General features: G+C 44.1%; 1 protein-coding gene across 1 annotated transcript in view; it reads right to left on the bottom strand.

Moving 5' to 3' along the window:
• OPN4 (opsin 4) overlaps positions 1-3,039 on the bottom strand; it is a 43,136-nt gene extending 40,097 nt beyond the window's left edge. The window contains exon 1 of the mRNA XM_075258439.1: positions 2,772-3,039. Coding sequence (XP_075114540.1) covers positions 2,772-2,915 — 144 coding nt within the window. The 5' untranslated portion in view covers positions 2,916-3,039. The remainder of the gene's footprint in view (positions 1-2,771) is intronic.
• Positions 3,040-14,310: the final 11,271 nt, after the last annotated feature.

Here is a 14,310-nt window from a genome sequence, read left to right as displayed (position 1 = left end):
CATCAAGTGCAACCCAACAATGGGTTCTGGCATTTTACTGGACCAAATAACTCTGCACACTGAGCTATTCTGTTTGGCACGTTTGACTGGAGCCTCAAATACAAATGTAGGCATAATCCTATAAAGCTCTTAAACTACATAAAAATGTGTTGGGAAAAGTGATTTATACTTCACAGTCTCCCTGAGTGCAATCCTTACTTTTTTTGAAGCATCAATAAGATTTTCCCACCACTTACTATGTTAGATATAATCAAAACGGTCACCAAATAAAACAGTGGTGTTGTCGACCACATACCCTATTTAAAGGGATTCTATCATTAAAATGCTATTTTTTCTCACTAACACGTAGGAATAGCCTTAAGAAAGGATATTCTTCTCCTACCTTTAGATGTCTTCTCTGCGCTACGTTTGGTATAAATTACGGTTTTCTTCAGTATGCATATGAGTTCTCTCGCAGCACTGGGGGTGTCCCCAATGCTGCGAGAGAACTCTCCAGTGCCGCCTCCATCTTCGTCTGGAATGACCTCTCTCCGCTTCTTCTTCTGGCGCTGGGTCCAAACTTCTACACATGCGCAGTCAGCTCTGCCATTGGGCCTCAGGCAGAGCCGACTGCACATGCCCCTGGCCATTTTTTTGTGGCCGCTTACACGAGCGAAGTACAGAGCATAAGCAGCCACAAAAAAATGGCCGCAGGCATGTGCAGTTGGCTCTGCCCGAGGCCCGATGGCAGAGCTGACTGCGCATGCATAGAAGTTTGAACCCAGCACCAGAAGAAGATTTGGAGAGAGGCCGTTCCAGACAAAGATGGAGGCGGGGCTGGAGAGTTCTCTCGCAGCATTGGGGACACCCCCAGTGATGTTTGAGTGTCGGGAACCACCCCCAGTGCTGCAAAAGAACTCATTTGCATACCGAAGAAAGCCAGGATTTCCACTGAACGGCGGGGCGGAGAAGACATCTAAAGGTAGGAGAAGTGAGTAAAAAATAGCATTTTAATGATAGAATCCCTTTACCATATCTAGTATAGCTCTAGTTTTAAAGAGTAATTTATTCTTATGTTTAAATACATTTTTAAACTTTTTTGTTTTCTTGTTAATATCTATATAGAAAACCAAATCTGGGATTGCTATGGTTTTTATCCAAGCCACTAAGCACTCACAATTACATAACACTTCTTGTCACTAATGTGCAAATCAGGGACAGCGGTATATAAGAATCCAGTTAAAAGTAACACCTCTTCAATAAATTGTAGATAACCTAGAATCACACTGTCTGAACCTAAACCATATGGTTACTTTGCTTGGGTATGGAATCAGCCAGCAGATATACCATTGAGGACCGATATAACCATTCGTACGCCAGCTACCAATGGCTGAAAGGGAAACAATTATACAGAAACAAGAGCATCAAAGTACAATAAAAAAACGAAAAGCGGTGAAAAATAAACCTAGAAGAGGTCTAAAGAGAATTCTGTCTAGTAAGTGTTGCTGTTTGATGGTAGGACTGTAGTTCTGCACCACATCTCTACATACGTTGTGGGTTTATTTCCACCTTAGAGGCATCTATCATCTGGCAGACTGCTAACAAACCAGATTACCATCTGAAAACACGAGGATCAAAGTGTTACTGTTATGTCAGTCAGTAATTGGTCCTTAGAAGAAACATGTTCACGAGATGTTTGATAACTGGGAATGTCCGTCACAATCCTCCATGTCAGTCACTAGATTTATTATACAGCATGTTAATGTAACGAAATTGGTAATTCCTAAATTCTACTCCTATTCAAGCAAAGGAAAGTCATTCACTCAGGCTAGAACATCTTTGTCACGAATTATGTCATATAAATTGGTCTCCTTGTATAGACTACCATGATACATTGCACATCGGGTGATATCTTATTGTATTCCTATAGGTTTCTTTCATTTTCTTAGGTTTATTGGTTGTTGGTCTTGGATTGACTTCTATGTTAGCTCCTTATTGTTCTAGTTATTACAATCCTAAGTTATACAATCTGTTATACTCGGTGGCTAATATTAGTCCTGCTGACCACTTCTGTATATATTGTCAAGCATAATAAAATTTATCAAAGTGAGTTGACTATTGACAATTTTTCTAATTTCTTATTTTAGGTACACTCCCAATAAAACAATGAAGTGTCCATATAATAAAAATAAAGTAACTTTCTGCAGGTTTTGCTACTTCTTTCCTATATTATTATATTATTTGGCTTACAGGACGCCCCACCATTACTGTCGCACTACGGTTACTGCACAGGTAAAGCTCCATATTACATTATGACAGCACCATCATCCATAGATCTACAAGTCACTGCTGGATGCTCCAGTGTATCACTGACCTACATCCCCCCCTCCCTTTGGATTTACAGCACTGACCACTTAGCACATATTATGGGATTCACACATTTCACATTGGAGAATTTTTTTTTTTTTTTTTTTTTTTTTTTTTTTATAGATATAGAATCTTAGCCCGTCAGTAACCAACTAATAAATTTTATACCAATATACAGTCAGCAGTGCTATTATTTCATTTCAATATTTTTTTATACTTTTATATTACAATTTTTTGCAATTTTTTTTAGATTTATATAAATTATTATTTTTTAAATTCTAGATAACATTGAGTCAAAAATAACCAAATCAGACTAGTAAAAGAAAATCCAAATGATAAAGCCGAAGTAAAAATGAAAAAGACAAAAAACCTTATTATAGGTTATTAATTAATGAATCATAAGTTTGAGATATGACAGAACTTACCGTGGTCACTATTGGTGGCAGTTCCACAAGTTTGTAGGAACTGAATTCCGAATCATTCCAGGTGCTCACGGACTCTAGGATCTTGGTGCAGTTCTCATCTTGAGGTGGGCAAGTGATACCTTTTCGAACTGGTAGATAGTTCATGCTTGGTTCAAGATATTTGCCAGGATCTGTTGGGCTCCAATGTATTTACCAAGTGTCAATTATTTTTAGCTTTGTCTGAAGCTGAGATGAGAAGTGCTTGTGTGTGCAGCTGCAGATAACTGTTTTCATGTGCTGCTGGAGGCAGAGATTCAACCTCCCCTTAAATATAAGAGCATGTACTCTCTGCACATGCTCAGTGCGTGCCTGGACTCATTCATACTTCAGTTCTATTGTGCCACTAAAGCACTACAGGTTACGCTCTTCTTAATATGACACATTCAACGTGACAATGCTGGGCTTTAGTTTTAATATTGTTTATAAAATAAATGAAGACTTAGATGGAATAGGCTTTACTTTTCTTGACATCATAGAAATATATATGTGTGTGTGTGTGTGTGTGTGTGTATATATATATATATATATATATATATATATATATATATATATATATATATTAATATGTGAGCAAAGATTATCCTGCTCTCAAAAGTGTAACTATACAAGGTGCAGTTGAACCCTAGAAAGTAGCCATTTGTTTCTAATAATACCTAAGCACAAGTTAAAGCACATTATGCTACAGATCTATAGCCAATGCACGGCAGACTACTCTGCTCCAAGGACAGTTTTTACCCTTTAATTTCACATGTGGTCACTATTAGAGATGAGCGAACACTGTTCGATCGAATAGGTATTCGATCGAATATCAGGCCATTCAAGGTATTCGTTTCCAATCGAATACCCCACAGCAAACGCAGTAAAAATTTGTATCCCCTCCCACCTTCCCTGGCACGTTTTTTGCACCAATAACTGTGTAGGGGAGGTGGGACAGGAACTACGACAACTCAGGCATTGAAAAAAATTGAAAAAACCCATTGGCTGCCGAAAACATGTGACCTCCCGTTTATAAGAATAGTGGCTGCCATCTTCATGTCATTTTGCAGCTTGTACACGTAGGGACAGATGTTCTGCTGAGGGCTAGTGCGGATTAACTTCTAGTAGGCAGGGAAAAACTGAAGAAGAACAACAGCTCTTTTCAGAGCTGTACTGCAGGGAGAGGAGTCGAGCTTTCCACTGGGTGTCTCCCCAAAACAGGAATATAGAGCAATTCAGTCTAGTTCTATACGCTCAACCCAGCTTTCCACGGCGTTTCCCCCCCCCCCAAACACCTAACAGGGATTCAGAGCAATTCAGTCAGTCTATATATGCAACATCCCGCTTTCCACATACTGTACCCCCCAAAGCTAAGTGGGAGACAGCCGTTCATTCAGTCCATGTATGGTGAAACCTGTGTTTAATGCTGTACCCCCCCAAAGCTATGTGGTATACACAGCAATTCATTCAGTCCATATACGCAACATCCATCTTTCCTCCACTGTACCCCCAATGCTAAGTGGGAGACACAGCCGTTCAGTTACGCCATGTATGGTCAAACCAGCTTTCCTCAGCTGTACCCCCCAATGCTAAGTGGGAGACACAGCAATTCAATCAGGCTATGTCAGCTCAATCCAATTTTTAAGGGTCTACCCCCCAAAAGCTAAGTTTGATGCACAGCAATTCAGTCACACTATATAAGCTCAATCCAATTTTTTTATGCTATACCCCCCAAAACCTACCTGGGATACAAAGCAATTCAGTCATGCTATATAAGCTGTATCCAATTTTTTGTTCAATCCAGTATTTTTTGCTCTCCATGATGCTCTCCACGTTACTTGCAATGAATTCACTGCCACCAACAGCAAAGGTCACTCTCCATTTCCTCCATTTTCCACTCCCTTTCACACCATTCGTGCTGAAGCAATGGGATGCACTGAAGTGCACCCTCAAGCCTCGTGTGGGACAGTGACATGAAATGCCACTTCATCTCCCTCGTCTTCCTCCGCCAGCCAACGGTGCGAAGATGAGAGGAGTGTTCTCTGAATGTTTTCAGCCTAGCAGAGGCTACTTCTCACTTACAAAAATGGCCGCACTTTGACCAGTATATCAGGCACAATGGTGTAGGTTTCAAAGAATCATTGCACCAACAAGTTGAAAACATGGGCTATGTGTGGACCGTGTTTGAGTCTGGCAAGCTCCAGATCTGCTACCAGGTTCTGGCCATTATCACATACGCAAACATGCCTGGGCCCAGGTACAGCAGGGAAAACCATATTGCCATATGAGGATGGCATCCCTCACCTCGGAGGCACTGTTCTGTCTGTCCCCCAAGCTGATGACCTTCGGCACGGCCTGCTGACATCTCCCCACGTCAGTGTTACAGCGTTTCCAGCTCGTAGCTGGGGTCAAGGTTGCAGCGCTGGAGTAGGCTTTCAGAGAACCCCTGCCATGACTTTTGGGCTGGGAGAGTAGATAGGCCACCCCAGTTTGCACCCCGGGCCCAGACTCCACTACATTTACCCGGCCTGTCATTAAAGAGAAGCAGCATCCCTGACCACAGGCACTTGTCAATGCGTCGGTGGTCAAGTGGACCTTGCAGCAAAGCGCGGGACTCTGGGCCTGACTGATGTTATGGGACACGTGCAGGTGCAAGGCAGGGACAGCACACCAAGAGAAGTAGTAATGGTTAAGCCCAGCATAGTGAGGTGCCACAGCTGCCATCTGGTGACGGAAGGCCTGAGTATCCAGAAGCATAAACGCCAACATCTCCAGGGCCAGCAATTTTTAGATGAGGCCGTTGAAGGCTTGGGCATGTGGGTGACTTGCACTATACTTCTGCCTGCAATGAAATGCCTGGGAGATGGGGAGTGGCTGGGAAGAGGCGCATGATGGTGCAGGCAAAAAGGGTGGATGGGTGAACTCTTCAAAGTGTCAGAGACAGATGTGTAGGTGTCCAGGCTGGTGGTCTGAACTGCAGCACCAGCACTGTAAACAGTGGAAGAGGCAGTGTCGGCAATGCCGGGCGACGATTGTCCTGCATTTGCTCTCTCCCACTGAGCCCAGAGCTTGCCTTCCAAATGACAGCGCACGCAAGAGGTGGTAAGGTTGCTCTTTTCAGAGCCCCTACTCAGTTTAGACTTGCAAAGTGTGCAAACCGCACTAAATTTGTCATGTTAACCGACATGTAAATGATGGGTCTATCCATTGGCTGTACATTTTGATGAAAGTCAGTCGGTCAGCACTGTCAGCTGACAGCCAGCTGTGCTTATCCGTGATGATCCACCGGCTGCGCTGAAGACACTTCCGAAAGCACGCTGATGTCAGGGCAGGAAAGGACCTCCAAGGTGTATAGCGCAAGTTCCAGCCACAAATCCAACTTGGAGACCCAATAAGTGTAGGGCGCAAAGGGATCGGAGAGGACAGGGCTGGGGTTGGCCAGGCACTCCCGCAACATGCGCCTATACTTGTCCCTCCTGGTGACACTAGGCCCCTCGGTGGTGGTAGTTTGGCCAGGGGTGCCGCTAGGAATGCCGCAGGAGCGGGATTGTAACACTCACGAGTGCGTCGTCACAGCTGACTCTCTTGGTGGACTCCTGAAAGACACGGAGAGATCTCGCATAAGTCTGCCAACATGGGAGAGTTTTGCACAAGTGGCTAGTACACGGAAAATCTTTGGCCTTGCTGCCTCTAGACATGCCTCTGCCTCTAGCCACCTTTTTTGCTGCTGCGCTTGCATCCACATCTACACTGTTTTCTCCCCTAGACATCACCCCTGTCCATGCCTCTGCCTCTAGCCACCTTTTTTCCTGCTTAGCTTGCCTCCACATCTACACTGCTTTCCCCGCTAGACATCACCCCTGTCCATGTCTGGTCGGTGGCCTCATTGTCCACCAACTCCTCTTCCAATTGCTCACTTTCCCCTTACTGCAAACCGCACATAACCACAGCTTGCCCTGATGGCAACTGTGTCTCGTGATCATCACTGAGGCCCAGAAACGCCGGTTGCGGGTACACAACCACAAAATTGGTAGGAAATGGCGGATGCTCCAGTATTTGGGCATCAGGACACACAAAGTCGTCTGGTAGCTCCTGTGATTCGGGAAGTGGTTCAACAGAGGGAGAGACAGTAAAAGGACCTGAAAAGAGATCCTGGGAGGGGGCAAGGGTGGGATGACTCTGTTGGGATGATTGTAATGTACACCATCTGTTGTGAATTCTACAATTGTCTCAAATGAATTTTGATTGCATCCAAACATCAGTGGGATCTTTTTAAACCTGTTGGGATGATTGGGCATGTTGGGAGGAAGGAGAGGAAGACTCTTGGGTATGAAAACGACTGCAGGTAGTGGCTGACTGGCTGGTGGAAAAGCAGCTGGAAGCATTATCCGCTAGCCATTGTAACACCTGTTCCTGGTGCTCGGGCCTGGTCTGCGTTGTACCCTGCACCCTGCTTAACGCAGCTGTCATATCAGGAATTGTGATGAGCGCATGTTAATGTTGATGAACCCTTGGGTTTTGGAGATGGAACTCCATCAAAGGTCTCTGCTGCTCACACACCCTGCTCAACATATGGTATCTAGGGTTTCAGCGTGTGGTGACCTCGCAAACAGCCGGTGCTTCAGGCAGATGTAGGCGTTGCTGGAGTGTATTGAGGCTAGCAGCAGCTACTGTAGACTTGCCAAAGTGGGTGCACAAGCGTCGCACTTTAACCAGTAGCTCGTGTAAATTGGGGTACGTTTTTAAAAACCGTTGCACCAATAAGTTGAAAACGTGGGCCAGGCATGGACCATGTTGGAGGCTGGCAAGCTCGAGAGCTGCTACCAGGTTCGGTCCACTATCACACACGACAAAAATGCCTGGCCCCAGGTGCAGTGGGGAAAAACACATTGCCATATCATCCAGGATGGCATCCCTCACCTCGGAGTGTGCTGTCTGTCCCCCAAGCTGATGAGCTTCAGCACAGCCTGCTGACGTCTCCCCACACCAGTGTTGCAGCATTTCCGGCTCGTAGCTGGGGTCGATTTAACGGAGGAGGAGGAGGAGGGTGGTGTTTCAGCACTCCTGCCAGGAATATTGGGCGGGGAGACAAGGCAGGCCGAACAGATTGCGACACGGTCCCAGCCTCAACTACATTCAGCCAGTGTGCTGTGATTGAGATGTAGCATCCCTGGCCGCATGCGCTTGTCCACGCGTCGGTGGTTAAGTGGAACTTTGTGCAAAGTGCAGAACTTAGGGCATGCCTGATGTTACGGGACACGTGCTGGTGCAAGACTCAACTCACCCTAAGGGCCAAAAACACTGCTGGTGAATTTTGTTCAGTTCCAAAGTACTCTGTGTTTAGATTTGGCTCAGTCACAGCTCCAGAACATGCCTTAGAAGGCAAGGTTTCCTTTAGTGGCATCATCTCACCAGGACGACGACGACGACTGGTTAAATCTGGTGTCGGAAGGGAAAGTGGTTTCTAATCTACATCTGAAGTACTGGAGCATGTTGTTTGGACTATCAACACCTGATCAGAACCCTGTAGAGGTAATGTAGAGTCCCATATTAGAGGACCATGACTGGTAGTAGTAGTTGCAGCCAATTCTCCACCTTTGCGGTCCTCTAAATAAAAGTTACCCCCAGGACTTGATGCCAAAATGTTATCAATTTCCCAATCCAAATCAAGGTCAATGTCTCACACAATGAGAGTGATGGTTCAGGAACCACCGTTTTAGGGGCTAAGAATTTTAAAGGGGCTAATACTCTGCTGGTGCAAGGCTCAACTCACCCAAAGGGCAAAAAAACTCTGCTGGTGCAAGGCTGAACTAAGTTAAAGGGTCTAAAACTCTGCTGGTAAAAGGCTGAAGTCACCTCAAGGGCCTCAATCTCTGCTGGTAGCTCAGCTTATGGGCCTGTAACTTTTGGAAGGGATCACGTTAAGGGGCAAAAAAGTGAATTTTGGAAGGTCTTACCGCAACACACACACACACACACACACACACACACACACACACACACACACACACACACACAATGACAGTTCAAGGTGGGTACTGTTGGATTTCCCATTGCCTATTCCATCTGTGGTTGACATGGGTTATGTGATTTAAAGGGGTGCTTGTTAATGTTTCTTTAGCTTAAATTTGGGTTTCTGTCCATCCAATTGGGGAAGAAAGAAGGTTTACAGGTATTTTCCCACCTTGATAGAGGTTTTTATGAGTGTAGAAAGTGTGTAGTTGATAGACTGTGATAGTGGGGTATAACTGTGACTTGGGCTTGTTAGATGCCCCCAGACATGCTTCCCCTGCTGTCCCAGTTGCATTGCAGAGGTGTTATCATTTGCTGAGGTGTGGACGTGGTGACCCTCCTGAGTCTAATTGTGGGTTCCCCTGAAACAAAGCATTTTTCCCCATAGACTATAATCGGATTCTATATTGGTTCGAATAGTCGAATATTGAGCGTCTATTCGAAACAAATAATGAATATTGAGTATTTTACTGTTCACTCATCTCTAGTCACTATGTAAACTCACTGAGGATTATTTATAAAACTGCATCTTTTTTATTTACAATTTTCACTGTAGTGCAATCTCACTTTTGTATCTCACTTTTTGGTAGTAGATATTTATTAGGTTACTTGATCAGTGTTGAACACATTACCCCTCGTTCACATCTGCATTGGTATTCGTTCCAGGGGTGTCCGTATGGGGACACCCCTAAACGGAATACCAAACACAATTGCAAACGCTGTGCCACCAAAAGCAAATGGACCCCAGCCATGGAAGCAAGGACCGAAAAATAGGACTCTGCTCTATTATTTTGTGGCCCTGATAGTCGGCTCGCACATGTCACCGTGTAATTCACGTTCATATGTACGGGCCCATAAAAATGAATGGGTTAGTGTGCGATCCGTGAAATACACAGCCACGGACGTCTCCAAGGGGCCTAAAGGACACCCAGGGTGTATAAGTGGTGGATTATCAGCTACAAAATCATTGGTGCTAACCTGCTGTAATGTATAATGGCAGTGTAGTGGATGAGATTTAGGCTGAGGCTCCATGTAGCAACTGGCAATGCGTCATGGTTTTTTCTGCAACGCATTTCACATAAAGTGTGCAATGGTTTCTTTTGCAGACTTTCTGCTTCAATTATATCTACAGGGAAACCGCCAGTGTTTCCATAGATATAATTGACATGCTGCAATTTCCAAAACTGTGCCGGTCGTCTCCACTACCGTATGAACATCCATTGCTGTTATCTACCATAGAGTAGACAGAGCTCCCTCCAACTGTGTCCATTCCCTTTGACGCTAATGTTAAAAACATGGCAGAAGGCTTTCTTCCATCATGTTTGATTACTTTTATAATGGAAGAAAAAGTCCGGCATGCACAATCTTTTCTTTCTTCCCGAAAAGTAAAAAAAAAAAAAAAATACAGAAGAAAGCTTCCATCATATTTTTTTTAATAAGAATGAATTCCGACTCCAGACTGATGCTGTTGGAGCCACCTTTGTCACCTAATGTCCGTTGCTCTCATCCTATGATAGATAAGAGCAGCAGACATTAATAATGCTGGTGTGAACCTACTTTAAGACCTGCAGAATATCTTGTGCTACAAGTTTTGAATCTTCAGTATATCTGTTATTGTTGCATGTTCTTGCACAGCTTTCATCCTTTGCAATGCAAAAACCTGCAACTGAATTTGATGCCAGAAGCCAGCAATAATTATTGTTTCTTACCAGAGCTGGATCTACTGCAGAATATGCACTACAGAATCCCAAGGTGCGGACTCCCCCGGACAGAATACCAACACAGATGTGAACGAGGGGTTAGTCTTAGATCATTTACTGAACAAGCCCAAAAGTCCCCAAAAACCTAGAACTTTATTAAAAGGTATTCTTCTGGCATGCATGACTTAATGTATACTATGGTATATTCACACAATGCAGATTTGTCCCATTCATTGGGATGGCACTTGCAGAAATCCATGTGCTTGCAGATGAGCGAGTAGTATTTGATCTAATACCTCCCCTGCATAGTTATTGGTGTAAAAAAGCGCCAGGGAAGGTGGGAGGGGCATCAAATTTTTACTGCATTTACCGCATGGTATTCGACTGAGTACAGTACATCAATAACTATGCAGGGGAGGTATTTGATCGAATACTACTCGCTCATCTCTAGTGCTTGTTACCAGAATAAACCTATGCAGGTGGATGGAACTTGTTTTGTTCACCAAAATGTCTGCAACAAATTGGCCTTGTGTGAATATGCCCTTAAAATTGTACTGTAGAGCCTTAAAATAAATAAATACATAAATAAATAAATACATAAATAAAAGTAGTTTTTTTTGTTGCTTTTCATGGTCATTTATTTCATTCAATTATTGTTAATGTTTTCTTTTTAGTCCCAATAAGATGGTGGCGTGACTAGGAATGGCGGGGCCCCGTGGTGAACTTTTGACTTGGCCCCCCCCCCCTCCGACCGATGCCGAAGACCTCGACCGACCCCCTCCTACGCATTCCTACGTTCTCTATTTTGCCCCATAGTGGTTCCTGCACACAGTATTATCCCCCATAGTGACCCCTGCACACAGTATTGTCCCCCATAGTGACCCCTGCACACAATATTATCCCCCATAGTGGCCCCTGCACACAGTATTGTCCCCCATAGTGACCCCTGCACACAATATTATCCCCCATAGTGGCCCCTGCACACAGTATTATCCCCCATAGTGGCCCCTGCACACAGTATTATCCCCCCATAGTGGCCCCTGCTCACAGTATTATGTCCATTAGTGGCCCCTGCACACAGTATTATGCCCCATAGTGGCCCTGCACACAGTATTATGCCCCATAGTGGCCCCATGCTCACAGTATTATGTCCATTAGTGGCCCCTGCACACAGTATTATGCCCCATAGTGGCTCCTGCACACAGTATTATCCCCCATAGTGGCCCCTGCACACAGTGTTATCCCCCATAGTGACCCCTGCACACAGTATTGTCCCCCTTAGTGACCCCTGCACACAATATTATCCCCCATAGTGGCCCCTGCACACAGTATTATCCCCCCATAGTGGCCCCTGCTCACAGTATTATGTCCATTAGTGGCCCCTGCACACAGTATTATGTCCCTCAGTGGCCCCTGCACACAGTATTATCCCCCATAGTGGCTCCTGCACACACTATTACTTCCCGCTGTGGACACCCATAAACAATTATTATACTCTGGGGTCTTTTCAGACCCGGGGGAATAAAAACATAAAAAACTACTGTTTCTTACCTGTCCCCCGGCTCCTACGCTGTCGGCCTCCGCTGCCGTCCTTCTTCAATGACGTCAGATGTCACATGACCCGGGACGCAGGCCGGGTTCATGTGATGTCAGAGATGTCAGACAACTAGGAAGGAGGCCTGGCCCGGATCGTGGAGACGTAAGTAACAGTGTTTTTTATGTTTCTTACCTCTCCCAGTCCACCAATCATTATACTCGGGGGTTCGAAAAGACCTCCGAGTATAATGATAGTGGCTATCATCTGGCCCCTAATGTCCCGGGCCCTGTGGCAGCTGCCTCTGCTGCTATGGCGGTAGTTACACCACTGGATGAACTTTTAATTTGTTTTCTGTGGTTAGAACAGTTCATACATTAAAAAATTTCTTCATTCAATTTACTGGGTCTGTAAAACGCTGCGTTTTTTCCGCAACAGCCAAAAATGCTGCTCTTCTAAATCATGTGGCCTTAAATGATTATGTTCCGTAAGGTGCAAAATGCACTGTATACTAATAGGGCACACTTATGGTAAGCCTCAAGAGTACTCAGATATGGAAAATTAGAGGGCGAGTTCCATTGGGGGCAATGACAATATCGGTATTGCTGTAGGTTTCATTTCTGGCACACAGGAGTGTACTAGAATTACGAGATAGCCTTGTAGCGCCGGACTCTTGGGTTCGAATCCTGCCAGGAACAACATCTGTAAGGAGTTTGTATGTTCTCCTCATGTTTGTGTGGATTTCCTCCCATTCTACAAAGACATACTGATAGGAAGAAAAATGTACATTGTGATCTCTATATGGGGCTCACAATCTACATTAAAAAAACAAACAAAAAACTAGAACTAAGAGACTGGTTCTTCTTAGTCAAGCACATTTGCAGCAGCAGCAGCAAGGGATATAAGACTGGCATACATCATGATAGTCTTCATAAATTCCCTCCTATGATTTTATTTCTCTAGGATAGAACTTAACCAGTGATCAAACTGTCCTTATGTCAGAGCAAATTGGGATAACAAGATCGACTGCTTTCAAAATGGAATTACATTTTTTGAGTGGAGTTTGGCTTTATTTTTACGAAAATTTTTACGCAAAATTTGTCCTAGAATAAATACCATTTTTAAGCATTATTTTAAACATTTAATTTCTGCTTTCGATTTATTTTTGAGAACTCTGCAGCAATTGCTCTTACGGAAGTAGAACATACAATTCAGTTATTCCAGAACCTTGAACTACTTCTTATTGTGTCACATGTGAATGTGTTGATAATTGTGTATTGTCATTCTTGTTGTTGTTGGTAACGTTCAGAATTTGCAGTGACCTTCACTCTTATATCACTCTTGTACTGGATTTATTAAGAACAATTCTGCAGAGGGAGGTACATTAGTTACAATCTATAGACCTGCAAAGATGAATAAAGAGTGCAAATATGTCATGCTACAATGTAAGATCCCTGGATATTAGTGTGTAAGCACAGTGTCCTTGTAGCATGGGCTTTACATATATTATTCTCATTTATGTCACATACAATCCTTTATGTATTGCCGGCTAATTATACTGTATATTTGTTTTAGTTTAGTCATGTTTCCCTATTTATAACCTTCATGCATACGCACTATTAATAAACCTTACGCTGGCCTTACACGAACGTAAATTAAGTCCGCAAATGGTTCGCAATTGTGGGTTCTCAATCGCGGACCATTTACGGACACATTGTATTCAGTGTGGCCTCTTAAACCACCGGATATTTTAACCGTGGTGTGTCGTGCCGTGAGCGGGGTCCGCAGTGAATACCGCAGGTCTGCAAAGTCATGAACATCATGGAACGGACTATGTAGTGACATCAGGTTTTTTTTTTTGCAGATGGACACGGACATCTGTGGAATGACTTAATTAGTGTTGCTGATTGCAAATTGCGGACTGCAAAATCCACTACTGTCGTGTAAGACCAGCCTTACACCTAATGCATAAACCTGGCTATGACCAGGTCCCGATGGTAGGCTGAGTATCCACAATGTCATACTTTGGATCAGGTTGGATCAGGAAGGAGTAGATGGAATATGTGGACCTAAGATGCCACTGAAGAGGAGCACAGTTTACAGATTAATTGAGCCTGAGGCTCCACATTGCGGAAACGCAGATTTTTTGTTGTTGCAGTTGTTTGAGCCAAAGCCGATAATGTCTACAAAGGGAATGGGAAATATATAGGAAGTTCGTATACTTCTACCTTCTGCTCAATCCACTCTTGGCTTTGGCTCAAAAAAACGCAACAAAATC

The sequence above is a fragment of the Leptodactylus fuscus genome, chromosome 10, assembly GCF_031893055.1.
Source record: "Leptodactylus fuscus isolate aLepFus1 chromosome 10, aLepFus1.hap2, whole genome shotgun sequence".
Taxonomy (NCBI): domain Eukaryota; kingdom Metazoa; phylum Chordata; class Amphibia; order Anura; family Leptodactylidae; genus Leptodactylus; species Leptodactylus fuscus.
The sequence above is the reverse complement of the archived record's forward strand: the minus strand, read 5'-3'. Positions and strand labels throughout refer to the sequence as shown.